General features: G+C 48.6%; 1 protein-coding gene across 2 annotated transcripts in view; it reads left to right on the plus strand.

Annotated features, from left to right (window-relative positions):
- GPRC5B (G protein-coupled receptor class C group 5 member B) overlaps window positions 1-19,848 on the plus strand; it is an 86,279-nt gene that overhangs the window by 28,990 nt on the left and 37,441 nt on the right. For both annotated transcript variants that reach the window (XM_088451932.1, XM_088451933.1), the window contains exon 3: window positions 13,369-13,481. In XM_088451932.1, the coding sequence (XP_088308058.1) occupies window positions 13,369-13,481 (113 nt within the window). The remainder of the gene's footprint in view (window positions 1-13,368; window positions 13,482-19,848) is intronic.

Raw genomic sequence — 19,848 nt, forward strand, 5'->3', positions numbered from 1 at the left:
GTCGCAGGGCACCAAAGAGTTAAGCTTTCAGCCTCCCAGGATGCACTAGGTCCCCCTCCTATACCCCGCCCCCGGGCCAAGGCACCCCAGTTTAGTTTGGTGCCCGGCCGGCGTCGGGTGCACCTGTCGGAGTGGGGGCTAGAAGAGCCCCTGAAGCTTTCTTCAGTGCAGCTGTGGCTGCACATCTGGATGTACAGCATGGACAGTCAGTCCTGACGTCCATGCTGTCTTCCCTACACCCCCGCCGGTACCAGAACGCCGGTACCGATCCGGGGATGCTGGTGAGCATCTGGGGTCACAGCTAGCGGTGACCCCAGATGTCCCGGACCATGGCCGGATCCAAGGGGGACAAAGGTAAGCAGCGGGGTCCCGCGGTGGGTCCCCGCTGGTCACATGGTCCTAAGTCCCCAGGCAGGGGGCTCCCTGGGGACTGGCTGCAGCGTGGAGCCAGGTACTGAACCTGCGCTTTCCACTACCCCCTGGGACAGCGGACCGCAGCAGAGCGGTAGCGCTGCGGCGTCCCAGGGGTTAAATGCATGCCAGGGGAGCGCGCCTTCCCTGTCTCACAGCCGGCGCCTCCCCCGCTGCACACAGCCCTCTCTGCACTGTGCTGACTGGCCCTGTGTCAGCGCTCCTCCCCCAGGCCAGCTTCTCTCTGCTCCTCGGCGGCCATCTTCTCTGCAACGCATGGTGAACGCTGCTGGAAGTCTGGAAGGAAGCATCGTGGTCTGGGTCCCCCCACATACCTCTCCTCCGCTGTGGCTCAGGTCTGTGTATGTAGCGCTGTGTCCTACCAGGCCCTGTGTCTGTGTAGTTGAGTGATCAGCGCTGTTAGTGCAGGAATTGTTATTTCTCTGCATTGTATGTGACTGTGCTAGTGCTGCCTGTAACTTTTCTTCTCTAAACTGTCAGCTTTATTACTGTCCCTGTTCTTTCTGCTAAAGCCCTTGCGGTGCGGTGCTGCAGGGTGGTCTCTCGCCTATTTAATACTTAATTGGTGAGAGAGGTCACATACGTGGTGCCATCATGTCTGAAAGTGATTTTCCCCTCCGGCTATAGTGTACCACGTGCAAAGTACCGTTAGCGGAGGGGGAGGGTAGCGCGGAGGGCCTTTGCCGGCAGTGTTTGTCCATGGCGCGGCCTATTACGGTTACAGCACCGGTACAGGAGCCGCCCTGGGCTTGTTTCGCTCAGGCGTTAACAGCTTTAGTGGGCCAGTTAGCTCCGCAGCCCGCGTTTACTCCGATGGGTTTGTCCCAGCAGTCTGTGGTGTCGTCACCCATGCAGGGGTTCCCACGACAATTGGTGGTACCCCACAGTCTCCCTATTTCCCCGCTCCCGGGTTCTCAGGAGCCAGCGTGGGTTAACTCCCTGACGAGTTCTGTACAGCACTTATCGGATGTGTTGCAAGGGGAGTCTGTGATGCGGCCTCATAAAAGGCCGGTGGCGTCTCTGTCCGCTCCTTATGAGGATGACGAAGGGACGTCTGATGATGGGGAGATTCTGGATCCTTACGATCAGGAACCTCTCCATACTAAGGATGCTGATGCTAAGTCCAAAGTATATATTCCTGGACTTATTCGGGCGGTCCGCACAGCCTTGGTGATTGAGGACGAAGTTCCCCCAGCGGCTAAATCTAAGTATGCCTTTTTCAAAGATGTGAAGGGCGATGCCACAGTCTTTCCTCTTTCGGGTCAGTTGGTGGACCATTTAGAGGAGGCGTGGAAACAACCTGGCAAAAGATACCAGCCGCAGAGACGCCTGGCGGTGGCTTATCCGTTCGCGGATTATTATTTTGCTAAGTGGGAATCCCCTCCACAGGTGGATTCTCACGTGACCCGTCTTGTCCGTAGTGCCACATTGCCGATGCCATCCATGTCCTCCCTTAAGAATGCTACGGACCGCAAGGTAGAAATCTGCCTGAAGTCCGCTTATTCCCTTGCAGGGGGGGCAGCACGGCCGGCTATGGCCATTTGCTGGGTTGCCAGAGCGATGGAGCGCTGGGCGGATTCATTAGAGGCTTCTTTTGAATCCGACTGTCCGGCCGAACAGGCGGAGTTGATTGGCAATCTCCGTGATTCGGCCACCTACATCAACGAGGCGGCTCTAGACATTAGTACTCTGGTGTCTAGAATTTCTTCAGCAGCGGTAGCTGCTCGTCGCACCTTGTGGCTGCGATCCTGGAAGGCGGACGCAGATTCCAAGAAAGGTCTGGAAGCGTTGCCGTTTACCGGAGAAGTTCTCTTCGGTCCGGATCTGGATAAGATTGTGGCCACGCTGGCGGCAGCCAAATCTGCTTGTCTTCCGTCGGCCGCTGCTCCTTCTGGTTCTGGACCATCGTCCTTTCGGTCATCTAGGGCCCAAGGCAGGCCCAAACCACAGTTGTTTCCTCGACAGGCTGGCCCTAAGAAATCGGTCAAGCCCCGGAAACAGGCATGGAGTACCAGACGTCCGGCCCCCAAGCCAGATGACAAGCCTGCGGCCTGACGGTCCGGGTCTCCCCTTGGGGGATCCCAGGGTGGGAGGCCGCCTGCTGCAGTTCTCCCGGTGTTGGTCGTTCACTACGACAGACACTTGGGTTCTGGAGGTGGTCTCCCACGGGTACGCCCTCTCCTTCCGGCACAGACCCCCTGCTCGATTCTTCACCACGGGTCTACCATCAGACCGGAACAAGGCTACGGAGCTGCGGAAGGTATTGCACACTATGCTCCAGGCTGGAGTTATAGTGTCTGTTCCATTCTCCCAGAGGGGCCAGGGTTTCTATTCAAATCTATTTTTGGTACAGAAACCCAATGGGTCATATCGTCCGATTCTCAACCTCAAAGCACTCAACAAGTCTTTGCGGGTCCCGAAGTTTCGGATGGAGACCCTACGGTCCATCATTCTGGCGCTGGAACCTGGGGACTACATGGTGTCATTGGACATACAGGACGCTTACCTGCATGTCCCTATTCTTTTGCGCCATCAAGAGTTCCTTCGGTTTGCAATCCGCAGCGACCACTTCCAGTTTCGGGCGTTACCTTTTGGCCTGGCGACAGCACCACGTGTTTTCACCAAGGTGAGGGCGGTCATGGCGGCTTCTCTGCGGCTGCAGGGAGTCCGCATGTTGCCGTACTTGGACGACCTGTTATTGGTGGCAGGATCTCCAGAGCTCCTGTTACACCACTTGGACCTGACCATTGCACTGCTGCAACGGCACGGCTGGCTAATCAACTGGCAGAAGTCCACTCTAATCCCGTCTCGGAGGATTCTGCATCTTGGAGCCTTATTGGACTCGGGACAGCAAAGGATCTTCGTGACGGAGGACAAGATCTCTGCTTTACAGTCAAGGGTGCGCAGTTGTCTGCACAGCCGCCGGGTGTCCTTACACTCGGCGATGAGGTTACTGGGCTCCATGGTGTCGGTGTTCGACATGGTGGAATACGCCCAGTTTCACTCCAGACCTCTGCAGCACCTGTCCAAGTGGAACGGGCTGCCTCAGTCTCTGAAGTTCCAGACGATTGTGCTCACCCCGGAGGTTCGCCTGTCCCTTGCGTGGTGGTTAAAGACGACCCACCTCAACAAGGGACGTCCGTTCTGGGTTCCAAATTGGGTCCTGTTGACAACGGATGCCAGTCTTCGGGGCTGGGGAGCAGTTTCGGGTCCACACTTGTTCCAGGGCAGGTGGACGCCGACAGAAGCGGAGCTTCCAATAAATATCTTGGAACTCCGTGCGGTCTTCAATGCTCTCCTGCAGGCACAGCGGTTTCTCCAGGGTCACCCGGTGCAGGTCCAGTCGGACAACGCTACCACCGTGGCCTACATAAACAGGCAGGGAGGAACTCGCAGTCGGGTGGCTCTCGTAGAGGTCTCTCGGATCCTGGTTTGGGCGGAGCGCAATCTTCCGGCCATATCAGCGGTCTTCATCCCGGGAGTGCTAAATTGGGAGGCGGACTTTCTAAGTCGCCAGGACGTTCATCCAGGGGAATGGTCCCTGCACCCGGACGTTTTTCAACTACTGGTGGACAGGTGGGGTCTTCCAGAAATTGACCTCATGGCGTCCCGGCACAACAACAAGTTGCCGGTGTACGGGTCTCGCACAAGAGACAAAGGGGCGTCTCTGGTGGATGCTCTGTCCGTCAGGTTCGCATACCTGTTCCCTCCGGTCTCCCTTCTTCCACGGGTAATCCGGAAATTCAAACAGGAAGGAGGGACGCTCCTGTTGATAGCTCCCGCGTGGCCCAGACGGCACTGGTTCTCAGACCTTCAGGGTCTGTCCGTGGACAGTCCTCTGCGGTTGCCGCTACGACCGGACCTTCTGTCTCAGGGTCCTTGTCTTCACCCGGACCTGACTCGGCTGTCTTTGACGGCATGGCTGTTGAGACGGCCATGCTGAGGTCCCGGGGGTTTTCCAGCTCTGTGGTGCGTACCATGTTCGAGCTCGGAAACCGTCTTCCGCGAGGATATACCATCGCGTGTGGCATACGTTCTTCCAGTGGTGTCGACCGAGAGGTTATGCACCGCGGGAGTTTCGTCTGTCTCGGATTCTCGCCTTCCTGCAAGCGGGACTAGATCATGGGCTTCGCCTTGCTTCTTTGAAGGTACAGGTTTCGGCCCTATCTGTCTGGTTTCACCGTAGGATTGCTACAATCCCGGATGTGCGCACCTTTATGCAAGGTGTTCTCCGTATTCAGCCGCCCTTTGTTCCACCTGTGGCGCCTTGGGATTTGGCTGTGGTCCTGAGGGCTCTCCAAGGACCGCCGTTTGAACCACTGGGCTCAGTGGATATTAAATGGCTAACAGCTAAGACTGTTTTCCTTCTGGCCATTGCTTCGGCCAGACGTGTTTCTGAGTTAGGGGCTCTTTCTTGTAGACCCCCTTTCTTGGTTTTTCATGGGAACAGGGCAGTGCTCCGCACTCTGCCCGAGTTTCTTCCCAAAGTTGTTTCCCAGTTTCATGTTAACGAGGAAATAGTTGTTCCCGCCTTTAACTCACCGGGTCTTTCCGTGGGTGAGGCCTCTTTGGATGTTGTGCGGGCCTCAAGGACTTATGTTGACCGCACTTCTTCGTTTAGGAAGTCGGACGCTTTGTTTGTCCTCTATGGCTTCCGTAAAAAGGGTTGGCCTGCTTCAAAGCAAACTTTGGCAGCCTGGATCCGTATGGCTATTTCTGAAGCTTATCTTCATGAAGGCCTACCGGTCCCTCCTTCTCTGAAGGCTCATTCCACTAGGTCTGTGGGTCCTTCGTGGGCAGCTCGATGTGGTGCCTCGGCAGTTCAGATCTGCAAGGCTGCTACGTGGTCTTCTGTCCATACCTTCGTGAGGTATTACGGGTTTGACACCTTCGCCTCTCAGGATGCTTCCTTCGGGCGGCGGATTCTCCTTTCTGCACAGGAGCGTCCCATCCCTTAAAGGATACTGCTTTGGGACATCCCCAAGGTATCCTGTGGATACCCTATGGACCCTGAAGTAGAAAATATGAGATATGGTAAGAACTTACCCTTGTTATCTCTATTTCTACGAAGTCCATAGGGTTCCACAGGACTCCCGCCCTGTCGCACCTGTGCTGCAGATGGGCTTTGCTCTGGTCACCGGTTTTCCGTCTCCCTCTGGTGAGAATGTGATTCTTGTATGTGTCCAGATCTTTGTTCTCTCTCTTCCTTCTCCTCCTCCGGCCTATGGCTTGGTAACTAACTGAGGTGCCTTGGCCCGGGGGCGGGGTATAGGAGGGGGACCTAGTGCATCCTGGGAGGCTGAAAGCTTAACTCTTTGGTGCCCTGCGACTGACGTCACACCTATACCCCAAGGTATCCTGTGGAACCCTATGGACTTCGTAGAAATAGAGATAACAAGGGTAAGTTCTTACCATATCTCATATTTTTTAAAGCTTGCTAACAGGTGCTACTAATCAGCCTAGCTGCAGTTCATCTCTGAGCTTAAAGAAAACCTGGACAGGATGCACTGGGATCCCTCTCCTATACCCTGCCCCCGAGCCAAGGCAAATCAGTTTCGTAGGTGCCCGGCTCTGAGTCGTATCACCATATTCAGAGGGGGCTGTTACAGCCAGACGTCTATGCTGTTGCTTCTTCACCCCGCCGGACCAGAACGCCGGTACTGATCCGGGAATGCTGGTGGGTGTCTGGGGTCACAGCTAGCGGTGACCCCGGTATATCCCTGACTGTGGCCGGATTCAAGGGGGTCAGGTAAGCGGTGGGGTCCCGCCAAGGGTACCCGTCGATTCACAGTCATTTGGTCCTCAGGCAGGGGGCTCCCTGGGGACAGGCTGCGTGTGGAGCCAGGTACTGATCCTGCGCTTTTCAATAGACCACCAGGGACAGCGGGCTGCAGCAATGTGGATATGCTCCAGCGTCCCAGGGGTTAATAGCATGCCAGGGGAGCGTGTCTTCCCTGTCTCACAGCCGGCCCCTCCCCCGCTGCACAGTGCCTTTTCACAGCGGTCTGGTGAGCTGTGTCAGCGCTCCTCCCCCGGGCTCGCCCCCTCTCAGCTCCTCGGTGGCCATTTTCTAGAAAGTGTGCAAACGCTGTTGGAGTTTAATACAGGTGGCATCGCGGTCTGGGTCCCCCCGCATACCTCTCTTCCGATAAGGTCAGAGTGTGCAGCGCTGTTTCCTACCAGGCTCTGGTCTGTGTAGTTGATCACAGTGCTTGTAGTGCAGGTTATTTAATTATTTCTGCATTGAAATTATTGACTTTTCAGGCACGAGCCCCTTCGTGCAAAGGAGGCGGAGTCTAAATCTAAAGTCTATATACCTGGCCTTATACGGGCAGTCCGTACGGCCTTGGTTATTGAGGATGAGGATCCCCCCATGGCCAAATCTAAATACGCCTTCTTCAAGGATGTTAAGGGAGATGCCACTGTATTTCCTCTATCTGGTCAGTTAGTGGATCATTTAAAGGAGGCGTGGAAAAATCCAGGTAAGCGTTTCCAGCCTCAAAAACGCTTGGCTTTTGCATATCCATTTGCGGATAATTATTTTTCCAAATGGGAAACACCTCCACAGTTGGATTCTCATGTCACACGCCTAGTGAGGAGTGCTACATTGCCCATGCCCTCCATGTCCTCCTTAAAGGATGTTACGGATCGCAAGGTGGAAATATGCCTAAAATCCATTTATTCCCTTGCTGGAGGGGCTTCCAGACCGCCTATGGCCGTGTGCTGGGTGGCCAGAGCCATGGAGCGGTGGGCGGATACCTTCTCTGGACGCTGGGCCTGATTCGCTTGCAACCGGGTCGATGGTGGCCCAGAGCACATGCTCATGATGGAGCCGGCTCCGTCGTGCGCATGCGCAAGACCCGGATAGCTACGGGTAATCCGTCACTCCGGGTCTCGCACCAAAGGGGGCGTGCTGTTGATGTTGAGTGACAGCACGCCCCCTTTGGTGGGCGGGCCGGGGGGGTGGCTGCCCAGACAGAGGCGTTCCCATGAGAACGCCTACCATTTGGGGGCGGCCCCACTGACATCACAAGTGATGTCAGTGGGAGAGCTTTCGGCTCTGTTTGAGCCGAAAGCTCTCTGGGGCTTGCGGCCACGAGACCCTACCACAAGGGTCTCGTCGCAAGCCCGATGGTCGCGATGGTCTTGACCATTGCGACCATCATCCTGGCCGCTCGCATTAGCTGTGGGTGGCAACCCACAGCAATGTGAGCGGCCAGGAGGCCGCTCCATAAAAAAAATAAAAAGACGCCCTGATTCAGAGCGAGCGCTCTGTCAGAGCGACCGGCTCTGAATCGGGGCCACTGACTCTTCCCCTGAACAGGTGGAGTTAGTGGGCAATCTCAGAGACTCAGCCACGTACATCAGCCTCAGATCAAGGTCTCCTCACTTCCAGAATCTCCTCGGCAGCAGTAGCGGCTTGCCGCTCCCTGTGGTTGCGCTCTTGGAAAGTGGATGCAGATTCCAAGAAGGGATTGAAATGCTTGCCCTTTAATGGACAGGTCCTGTTTGGTCCTGATCTGGACAAAAATGTGGCTACGTTGGCAGCAGCTAAATCTGCGTATTTGCCATCGGCTACAGTCCCATCAGGGTCTGGTACTTCGTCCTTTCGGCCTTATAGGGCCCAGGGTAAGTCCAGGATACAGTCCTTTCCCAGACAGTCGGGTATCAGGGAATCTGCCAAGACAAAGAAGCAGGCTTGCAGTACAAGACGTCCTACTCCTAAGTCCGACGATAAGCCTTCAGCCTGACGGGATGAGCCTCCCCTTGGGGGGCCCCAGAGTGGGAGGCCGCCTGCTTCAGTTCGCCCAGTGCCCAGTACCTGACTACCAAGGACACTTGGGTACAAGAGGTGGTCTCTCGGGGGTATGCCCTCTCCTTCCGGTGAAGGCCTCCCAGCCGGTTTTTCACCACAGGCCTTCCGTCAGATCAGGACAAGGCCCTAGAACTCCAGAAAGTGTTGCACTCTATGCTCCAGGCTGGAGTTATAGTGCCTGTTCCGTTACCCCAGAGGGGCACGGGTTTCTATTCCAATCTCTTTCTGGTGCAGAAACCCAATGGGTCTTACTGGCCCATCCTCAACCTCAAATCCTTCAACAAGTCCTTGAGGGTCCCTTGGTTCAGGATGGAGACCCTGCATTCCATTATTCTGGCAATGGAGCCTGGGGATTTCATGGTGTCATTGGACATTCAGGACGCCTACATGCATGTCCCTATTATCTTAGCACACCAGCAATTACTCAGGTTTGCAGTGCTCGACCAACATTTCCAGTTCCACGCACTGCCCTTTGGTCTGGCCACAGTGCCTCTTGTCTTTACCAAAGTCATGGCGGTCATGACAGCCCACCTGCGGATGCAGTGGGTCCGCATGTTACCTTATCTGGATGACCTTCTGTTGTCAGCAGGGTCTCCAGAGATCCTTCAGCGCCATCTGTAACTGACAATATCTGTGTTGCAGAATTACGGCTGGTTGATAAACTGGAAGTCCACCCTGGTTCCTTCGCAGAGGATGCTCCATCTCGGGGCCCTGTTGAACTCTCAACAACAGAGGATCTTTGTGACGGAGGAAAAGATCTCTGCATTACAGGCAAAGGTACGCAGTTGCCTTCGGAGCCGCAGAGTGTCTGTTCCCTCGGCGATGAGGTTACTGGGCTCCATGGTGTCAATGTTCGACATGGTGGAATATGCCCAGTTTCACTCCAGACCTCTGCAGAAATTGATCCTCTCCAGATGGAATGGGTTGCCCTATCGGATAAAGACACAGACCATGGTGCTTTCTCCGGAGGTACGTCTGTGTCTGGCCTGGTGGCTGCAGATGGCTCACCTGAACAGGGGACGCCCTTTTTGGGTGGCGAATTGGGTTCTTCTGACAACGGACGCGAGTCTCCGAGGCTGGGGAGCAGTGACGGGTCCATACTTGTTCCAGGGCAGGGGGACACCAGCATAATCTGTGCTTCCAATAAACATCTTGGAACTTCGGGCGGTATTCAAAGCTCTCCAGCAAGCTAGACATGTTCTCCACGGAAAACCCGTGCAGGTACAATCGGACAACGCCACCATGGTGGCTTACATAAACCGCTAAGGAGGAACCCGAAGTCAGGCGGCACTGACAGAGGTGTCCCGCATTCTGGCTTGGGCGGAGGGCAATCTCCCTGCCATGCAGTGTCATACCAGGGGTCCTCAACTGGGAAGTAGACTTTCTCAGCAGTCAAGACGTGCATCCAGGAGAATGGTCTCTTCACCAGGAGGTGTTTCAACTCCTGGTGGACAACTGGGGCTTTCCAGAGCTAGACCTCATGGCCTCCTGACACAACAACAAGCTGCCTGTGTATGGGTCAAGAACAAGAGACGAGGAGGCTCTTCTGGTAGACGCTCTGTCGGTCCGGTGAACCTTCCAGTTTGCATACCTCTTCCCTCCATTCTCACGTCTTCCTCGAGTGATTAGAAAATTCAAGCAAGAAGGAGGTACGCTAATGTTGATAGCTCCAGCGTGGTCCAGACGTCACTGGTATTCACATCTTCGGAGTCTCTCCATAGACACTCCGATGCTGTTACTGTTGTCAACGTCCGGACCTGTTGTCTCAAGGTCCTTGCCATTACCCGGACCTGAGTCATCTGTCTTTGACGGCGTGGCTGTTGAGACAGCCCTCTTAAGGTCCAGAGGTTTTTCCAGCTCTGTAGTTAACACCATGCTCAGAGCTCGGAAGCCTGCGTATGCAAGAATTTACCACAGAGTGTGGCATACTTTCTTTGAATGGTGTCGCCCTAGAGGCTATAATCCTCAGGTGTACAGGATATCCAGGGTTTTGGCTTTCCTACAGGCGGGCTTAGATCACGGTCTTCGTCTTGCTTCCCTGAAGGTGCAAGTTTCTGCCCTGTCAGTGTGGTTTCAGTGTAGGATTGCCACTCTTCCTGATGTCCGCACCTTTCTGCAATGTGTACTTCGTATTCAGCCTCCCTTTGTTCCACCAGTGGCTCCTTGGGATTTGGCTGTGGTCCTGAGGGCTCTCCAAGGACCACCATTTGAACGACTGGGCTCAGTGGATTTAAAATGGCTTACAGCTAAGACTGTTTTTCTTCTGGCCATTGCTTCAGCCAGAAGGATCTCAGAATTGGGGGCTCTCTCATGTCGCCCTCCTTTTCAAATTTTTCATAGGGACAGGGCGGTGCTTCACACTCGCCCTGGATTCCAACCTAAGGTGGTATCTAGTTTCCACATTAACGATGAAATTATTGTGCCAGCCTTTCATTCCCCAGACCTCTCGGCTGGAGAGGCCTCCTTGGATGTGGTACGTGCTCTAAGGATTTATGTTGACCGTACCAATTCATTTCGGAAGTCGGACTCCTTGTTTGTCCTTTATGGCTCCCGTAAGAAGGGTTGACCTGCCACTAAGCAAACTTTGTCAGGATGGATTCGCATGGCGATTTCTGAGGCCTACATTCATGAAAGCCTTCCTGTTCCATCCTCTGTTAAAGCTCATACCACTAGGTCTGTGGGTCCTTCGTGGGCAGCTCGCCATGGTGCCTCTGCTGTTCAGCTTTGCAAGGCAGCCACGTGGTCTTCTGTGCATACCTTTGTGAGGTATTATACATTTGACACCTTCGCCTCTCAGGATGCTTCTTTCGGGCGGCAAATTCTCCTTTCAGCACAGGAGCGTCCCCACCCTTAAAGGATACTGCTTTGGGACATCCCCAAGGTATCTGATACACTATGAACCCTGAAGTAGAAAATATGAGATATGGTAAGAACTTACCCTTGTTATCTCTATTTCTACGATGTCCATAGGGTTCCACAGGACTCCCGTCCTGTCGCACCTGTACTGCAGATGGGCTTTGCTCTGGTCACCGGTTTTTCCGTCTCCTTCTGGTGAGAATGTGATTCTTGTGTGTTCCAGCACTTTCTTCTCTCTTTCTTCTCCTCCTCCGGCCTATGGCTTGTTATGTAACTGATTTGCCTTGGCTCAGGGGCGGGGTATAGGAGAGGGACCCCAGTGCATCCTGGGAGGCTGGAAACTTTAACTCTAAGGTGCCCGATGTCTGCCGCCATCGGCTATACCCCAAGGTATCCTGTGGAACCCTATGGACTTTGCAGAAATAGATTTAACAAGGGTAAGTTCTTACCATATCTCATATTATACAGATGTGTCCACATACATCTATTCTCAGTGCGCTACAAGTTGCATCACACATAATGCGTAAGCGCCATGTGATTCATTAGCGGCGAGCGTCTTTTCGTGGAACTTTTTTCCTTTAAATGCCTCTTATTCGCACAGCAAGGGCTTCTGCTGATTAAACTTATATGCGGCATGCCTTTATTCTGTGTGCGACTGCGGCTGTATCTGCATGTGAAATGCTACGTTACAGTGTCAGCAGCTGCTACATCCTTACAATAGGTGACAGCCCTGGATTTGTCATTAATCACAGTAGGCCAACAGGAGGCTCTTTCCCTGCACATGTTAAAGAGTAAACAAAAGACCTTATTTGATATATCTGCTAACTGTGCTCTGTATACGGGCAGTCAGCCGGCCTGCCGCACAATTGCTGCATAAGCCATCGGGGAGGGGATTGCGATGCGACCCCTGGCCAGCAGTACTGCAGTGATGGTTATTCAGTGTGTATGAATAACCATCATCTGCAGATAAATCTTTCTGGTGTGTACCCACCTTAACACTGTTAACTTGGGTACACACTGAAAGATATATTGGCCGATCAATTGATCGGCCAATATATCTGCTGCCCGACGGCCAGTGTGTACCTGCAATATGTCTGTGAACGTCATCGTTCACCGACATATCGCATTGGCTGTGCTGCACAGCCGATGGACAGATATATCTGCAGACATATCTGTCCATTGGCAAGTGTGTACGGGCTGATCGCAGACCGCCTGTACACACATAGCGTCAGCAGCGAGAAGGCGGACGAGACACGCCCCCCGGCCGCCGGGATCCACGGGCCAGACACAGATGATGACCGTTCCCACCATTAATTTAGATGCAGAAACCTTTAGAAACTGATGTCTGAACCATGTAACCCTGTTAATCAGTTATTCCCATTGTAATCTGGCTACAGTAATCTATCATCTGTGGCACTTAACCACATGTATCAACAAACTACCACCGTCCTGTAGATTGCGACCTTGCAAGTGTGGTCTCCTTACCTATTTGTTTGCTTATAGACAGTTTTGTTTTATTACTGTAATTGTTCCCAATTATAAAGTATAGTTAAAATGTCTGAAAGACTCCAGAGTGTGCATGCCAGCCTCCTAGCCCTGCCCACTTCCCCAGTAATGCGGGGTGGGGGGGAGTCTGGGGGCCTGATTATGATTTGTGGATAATCAGCGTGCTGACTCCGCCTGTTCCTGCCTTCTCCCACAATATCAGTGAATACGTTGTAGATTATTGTGGAATATGCTGTCATTATGTAAAAAAAAGTATAATAATAATGTTAGTAAATGAGTCTTCATAAAAAAAAAGTACAGAACATTAAATAACTGTATGAAAATTGAAAAGTGTCCTGATAGTTGCTGTATATAAGCTTTGGTATACTGATAATAATATACAATTGTAGGTTTATTTCTGCTCTAAACCACAAATTGTACAGCATACATACATTTGTTTTCATTCCACTACTAAGCATTAGAATATTGTCAACATGAGCATAAGAAATAATGAAAGCAGGATAAACTATATAAAAATATCATAGGAGTTCTAAATGTTGAAAAACTACATTTTATGACTAATTGACTGTTTTGATCCCAGGTTCTCTTTGTCATATAACGGGGAAGGATTTTGTTATTTGCAAATGATAAGGAACGTGTGATTAGAATGAAGGAGGAATTAGGGTAATAGATTGAGGATAGAGACATTTTCTCATCTGTTCAGCCAGTGTATAAGTTATGTAAAACTAATGCTGTATTTTCTACTCTAATTTATGCAGCCATGAGGTCTGGGGGATTCCGCAACGGTAGTTTAGGGAGCAGACCCAGCGCTCCCTTCAGGAGCAACGTGTACCAGCCTACTGAGATGGCGGTGGTGCTGAACGGTGGAACAGTAAGTATTATGACAACATAACTCTTAGCAGTTTGTTACCGATATCCGTAAATATAAGACCTATAAGTTGTGATACATTAATGTCTATTCAGTTTTGACACATTGTTATCTAATGGAGCGGTTATGCCTTAGTCCAGTATAGTAATTTCTGTTCAGATTATAGATCATATGTGGCAGACACTGTTTCATTATTTAGAAACAAATGATTGACATAAAGTAAAATATTTTAAAAATGTTTTTCTAAAGATGGGTTCAGTCAAATTGACATACAAATGGTAACCTGTGGACTTGGAGCATTGCAGTGTTGTGCAATTTGGTAATCTTTATGTAATAATACAGTATAAGGTGAGGTCCACACACTGCTTAGACAGCAATAGCAGTAGTGCTGTCACTTGGAAATTAAGTAATACCTATCAGTGCTGCATTTTCCAGCCTGATATTAAATCAATACATTAATGCCTAAAGCAACCCACCATGCCCAAATAAAAAATAAAATAAATACATTTCTTGTAATGTAGTCACTGTTCCTTGAGCCTTGCAGAAGGGTCAGTGCCGCTGTTGGTAAGAGGGATTAGACTGTGGCGTAACTAAGGGAGGAAAGAGCACATGAGGGAAGAGGGCCCTGCTCGTGAGAGCTTACAATCTATATTTATAAATGAGAACCGTGGTCCTTTCTTCTTCTCTCATAACCAGAACATTTGAGGGAACACTCCTATAGTAAATAGGAACTCTTGTAAATAGTTATTGATTCAGATTGAGGTCAAATGAAAACACAATTAAATATATACAGAATGTGATGCCTTCCATTTAATGGCACCAAGTAGGCTGCTCTATGGACATTTCCTTACTCTGTTGTTGGGTCACAGCCGTAACTGAAAGCCAGCGGGTGTGTGAAGCTTTGGAAGGGGTGTGATCTTGCAGCACAATATCGTTGAGACTGCAGATTGCTATTGGTCCTGCCGCTCATACCCTCTCTGCAGCCATTTTATCGTAATGAGAGAAACTCATCCGGGGGGATGTCCTATGCTAACAGAGATAGAAGAGCGCAGTAAAAACCATCCCGATTTTCAGTAATTGCTTTAGCACAATTTAAGAAATGAAAGCAAACATCTGATTGGCTGCTGTGGGTAAAAGCAACTTTTTCCATTATACCGATTTCCATAAATGTTCCTCATTACAAGCAGACGCACTTAGCTTGATAGAATGAATGACGAGATGCTAAAGGACCGTACGTGAAATAATGATTGGCTATTAGGTACAAAAAATAATAATAAAATGTTTGTAGAAAGTTTTATATCAATTCAACATTTTATATTCTTATAAGTGGGTAGAATAAATATACTTGCTGATAAAACTAAAGCACTCCTGAATTGATTTGTAGCAGAAGATGTGGATATATTTGAAATAGGATCCAAGAAATCTCTCAATTCTCTCTTTTGTACACATTTTTACTCATTACAAAAACAGATCGATCATTTTTCACTTAGCCGCTGGTTCTCATCCTTTGGGTGAAGATGCATTAGCCAGCTTGTTGCTGGAGTGATTTGTACTAGGCTTATTAGTCACTACCCCCTCTGTCTGTCTCTCTCTCTAGATACAGTGGTTAGATATCCCTGTAAGCTTTTAATGAGATATCCCCATCTGTGGTCATCTGAAAACATCGCACAATCCATGTAAACCATTCATAGCACATGACAATAACCTATCTAGTGTACATTTTATTTCCAGTCACCATTAATCAACCCATGTACTCATGTAATCACCACTGGACATGCTTTTTATACACTTTTCATTTAATAATATACATTATGATCAATTAAGTCTTTACAATTTTAGCAAGGTTGAAGGGTTCTTATTTTGTCTTGTGATTAATAATATTTATTTGTAATACATCAGTAAATGTAATCATGTAAATTCAGTTCAGCTCTGAAGACGCAACACGGAACGTTTTCAGAGCTGGACCACGGTCATGTGACAGGAAATGAGTCATACTTTAAGCTGCCACCGTATCTGTTCTCTTTTAGGTGGAAAAGCTCAGTGTGATTTGACTTTTAGGGGTATATTTACTAAAGTGCAGGTTTTTAGAAGTGGAGTTGTTGCCCATAGCAACCAATCAGATTCTACTTATCGTTTATCTAGCACCTTCTAGAAGATAATAGCTAGAATCTGAATGGTTGCTATGGGCAATATCTCCACTTGGCTTCTGTTCACATGTTTAATATTGAGCGACCTCATAATCCTGACATTCTCAACACATTAAATATATTTTACATGCATACTGTGCTTAGAGTATGGTAAACACCTAGACATCTTACAACTTGCTGTCAAGTGCTCATTATATATTAGAACACTTTTATTCAAACAATGTTAAAATAATTCCATGATAAGCATTTAGGGTCATAATGTGACATTGTTCAAAATGGAACTCCAGGCGTCCAGGGATTTTACCCCAGTGTGTCGTATTGTAAATAAACATATGACTATGGGGTCTATTTACTAAGCAGTGTTAGGAGACAGAGGGCCTGATTCAGAGGCGCTCGCAAAAAGCGAGCGCTCGCTCTGAATCAGGGCGGGTGCTGTTTTTTTTAGGAGCGGCCTCCTGGCCGCTCGCATAGCTGTGGGTGACCACCCACAGCTACAGCGAGCGGCCATGATGATGGTCGCAATGGTCAAGACCATCGGGCTTGCGACGAGACCCTTGTGGTAGGGTCTCGTGGCCGCAAGCCCCAGAGAGCTACTGGCTCAAATAGAGCCTGAAGCTCTCCCACTGACATCACTGGTGATGTCAGTGGGGCCGCCCACAAACGGCAGGCGTTCGCATGGGAATGCCTGCGTTTCGGAAAGCCACCCCCCGCCACGCCTACAAAATGGGGCAAGCTCACGCGCAGTGCAGACGCCGCGCGTGCGCACTGGGCCACCATCGACCCGCTTGTGAGCGGGTCTGAATCAGGCCCAGAGTGAAAAGTGATAAGGTGCCAGCCAATCAGCTCCCAACTGTCATTTTTCAAACACAGCCTGTGAGATGGCAGTCGGGAGCTGATTGGCTGGCACCTTATCACTTTTCACTATGTCTCCTAACACTGCTTAGTAAATAGACCCCTAAGCCTTAAATACAAATGACTATTTAGTACAGAGGGCCTGTTGCTTTTTAAAGTGTCATTGGACCGTCACGGCTCTGAAAGGGGTTAAATATGCTTTCCGTTTGATTTCCTTTCAATGGACGAGACTAGGATAAGTCTACATAAAAGCATCTTAAATTATATATGGTAAATGTATGGTTTTACAGATTTAGACCAGAAAACAAATAATGCATTTGGTATATATCTTCTTTCCTGACAATGTAGTCAAAGTGCCCCATAAAGACTGGCCTAGTTATATTGCAATCTTAATATACATTAAATAGATAGTAGACAGGGGTTCTGACATTACTTTTACACCCTTTCATAAAATAAAAAAAAAATCGCACACATGCTTTGTATTTTTTTGATTATTCAAATAAATATTTGTTTGTAATTAGCAGTTTGCCAATTTTACAATATGCCTGACACTATTAATAATATTATTAAGGGTTAACAGTGAGATCCCCTAGGCCATTGGGTAAGCACAACAATTTATTACAGACGGTTCATAATGACCAAAAGCCAACTTGGTGTGATGTGACGTACATTCCAGCCGCAGCACCGTAGGAATCTGGATCATCTATAGAGCTGCACTGCCAGTCCAGTGCAAGAGTTATGAAGGGTTCCAATAGCATCTACATTTCCAAACTGGCTCCTAGACCTTATATCACATACATTAATACAAACATCAAACCATTGGAATGATATGATAGATTAAAGTTCCACTGGCAAAGAAATGCACTAAGGTCCTTTAATGATTCACCAGCTGGCTGGTTACGTTCTTAAGACCTATTCATATGGTTCGATGATTGTGCACAATTTGGCAAAGCTACCAACTTTTCTGAACTAGCCAACAATGATCAATGTAATGATCTGATTATTAAACAAAACACCATATGCCCAGTTATAAATAAAAACTCTATATTGGAATGGACTAGATTATGGCTGTCCAATCAGTGGCCTAAATCAAATGCTTATTTGGCTCTGAGTTTGCATATAACATCTACAGAAGAGCAACAATATTTAGTGATATCTTTGAAAGGATCATGACCACGACCACCTCAGGCAGGCTTGGAAAACATCAGTATTCTGCCTAGCTGATCTCACTATTATTAGACAATAGAGACCAAGGGGTACATTTACTAGGCATCGATTTTGTGTTTTCTGCAATTTTCCTTCAGATTTGCACATCAGAGATTTGCTAAAGGCAAATCCGATGGTAATTCGCTGGAAAACCCAACTTAAAACAGCAATAGACCATTGGACTGAATATCGATTATTTTAAATAGACAAATAGCCACAGATTTACTAATGGTCAGTTTTAGAACTTACCAAAAATTGACAGTTAAACGTTGAATAAATTGACCTGTCTATGGCAGACGTGTTTGCCTGCAGTTGTGCACAGATCAATACAATCTGTTCAGGCTTCTTTAACACTCCAAATCCATAACCAGATCCGAACTTCTCAGCCTAGGCTGGTTTTGGAAAATGCAGAATAATGAAAAACAGCGTTGGGTACCACATATTTTCCAATAACGAGCACTAGGCTGAACCCGCTGGGTGAATAATGCTATAGCAGGAAGAAACACAGTGTAGGATCCCCCTGCCATACTGATAACCACCCCTAAACTGGCCAGCCCAGAGGTACAGGTGCCAGCGGCCCCTTAATGTACGGGCATGCTGGCAGTTGCGGTTCGACAAGTGCCGTCATGCCAGGGCAGGCTTGTTGGGATTTGTAGTCCATCTGTAAACTAAAAATCAATATTAGTTAACACTTTAATTACCACATTGTTTAAAATAACAAAGTCTGCACAGATCATAGGGATCTGTGCAGTGCTTTCAATAAGATTCACTGCAAATTATATCTGAACGGTTTACATCCATCAGGGTTTTAGACTGAAAATATACAATGGACATCGCCGTCGAACATCTATTGACACTCAAATCCGATGGTTAGTAAATACTGATTTTTTTTCACAGCAATCTGACAGTAATGTCGATTGGATTGCAATAGACGGCAAACACGATTCTTAGTTATTGTACCCCCAAGTCTGTTTTAACGATGCAGTGGTGACATTGTGCTAGTCAAAGAAAAAAAAGTATGTTCAAAGCTGCCCAAATTCAAAGTATAAATGGTTCCTATAAGTTAGAGGCAGCCATTTTGTAGGTATGGCCTAAGGTTTAGTGATACCATTGAAGTAAGAAGTAGTGACGCTTGCTCCTAGTGAGTGCATAGGCTGCTCACGTATATTAGTTGAGGCTACAAAATGGCTGTCATCATTGTGTGTAGTTAACGGTGCACTTCAAATGCTATTTGGATACTACACATGGCTTGTCCAGCAGATACGTCTTAGTAAATCAAGCCCTGTGTCTATTAAAAGCTGAACATACTTTGTTTTAAGTTTTTATCTAGTTATTTATCATTCCTAAGTGGCTGTAGTATTTATCTGCATTCATGTAATTATCTGCACTGTTTGATGTACTATGCATTATAGATGTCATTGATTTACCCGTTACTCCAAGTCAAGGCCACCTTATGCGCCAACATCCATAGCAGAGTGCATACAAATGATAGCAACTCTCACTGAAGGTTATATAAAATTATATATTGAGTTTAATGACCAACGTTTCTAATCTGACATATGTGCAGCGCTATACATCAATTATAAATCTTCTGAAGTGAATTTTGGAAATTTGCAATAGACGTATTCAGTAATCTCACATTTATTGCAGCTATATAACTATATAAATGTTTTTACAAAGACAACTGAAGATCCACAAAGGTATCCTACAAGGCTGATGCACATGCAGTATGTTGTCTGCTAGGCTATCTCAGGGACAGATGTAGCTCAGGGTACCTTTGGGATTGGTAATCTCTGCTTGTGAAGTTATATTCATAGCTTCCTGAAATTTGGCCGCAGAGGCAGAGTTGGGTCTTTTAAATATTGATGGAAAGGACAGTGCTCAAACATAAATGGAAGTGTGACTAATAAACGTGTCCTATAATTAATTCCTAGACTTTAGTGCGGTATAAGCATGCCTTAGTTTTACAATGCAATTGTGCAGATTAGTTTTCCCCAAATGCACTGACATAATTTCAGCCTCAGATAAGAGGTTTCTGTCTCTTTTCTAAACCTCAGTGGACACTGTGGAGCCAGTTGGTCAAATCAAGGAGTCAGCAGGATCTAGTAAGGAGCCCAGCAAGATCTGCATCTATTGGATTCAATAGTCATGACACCATAAGGCCC

The sequence above is a fragment of the Taudactylus pleione genome, unplaced genomic scaffold (genome assembly GCF_031769625.1).
Source record: "Taudactylus pleione unplaced genomic scaffold, aTauple2 ptg000032l, whole genome shotgun sequence".
Taxonomy (NCBI): Eukaryota; Metazoa; Chordata; class Amphibia; order Anura; family Myobatrachidae; genus Taudactylus; species Taudactylus pleione.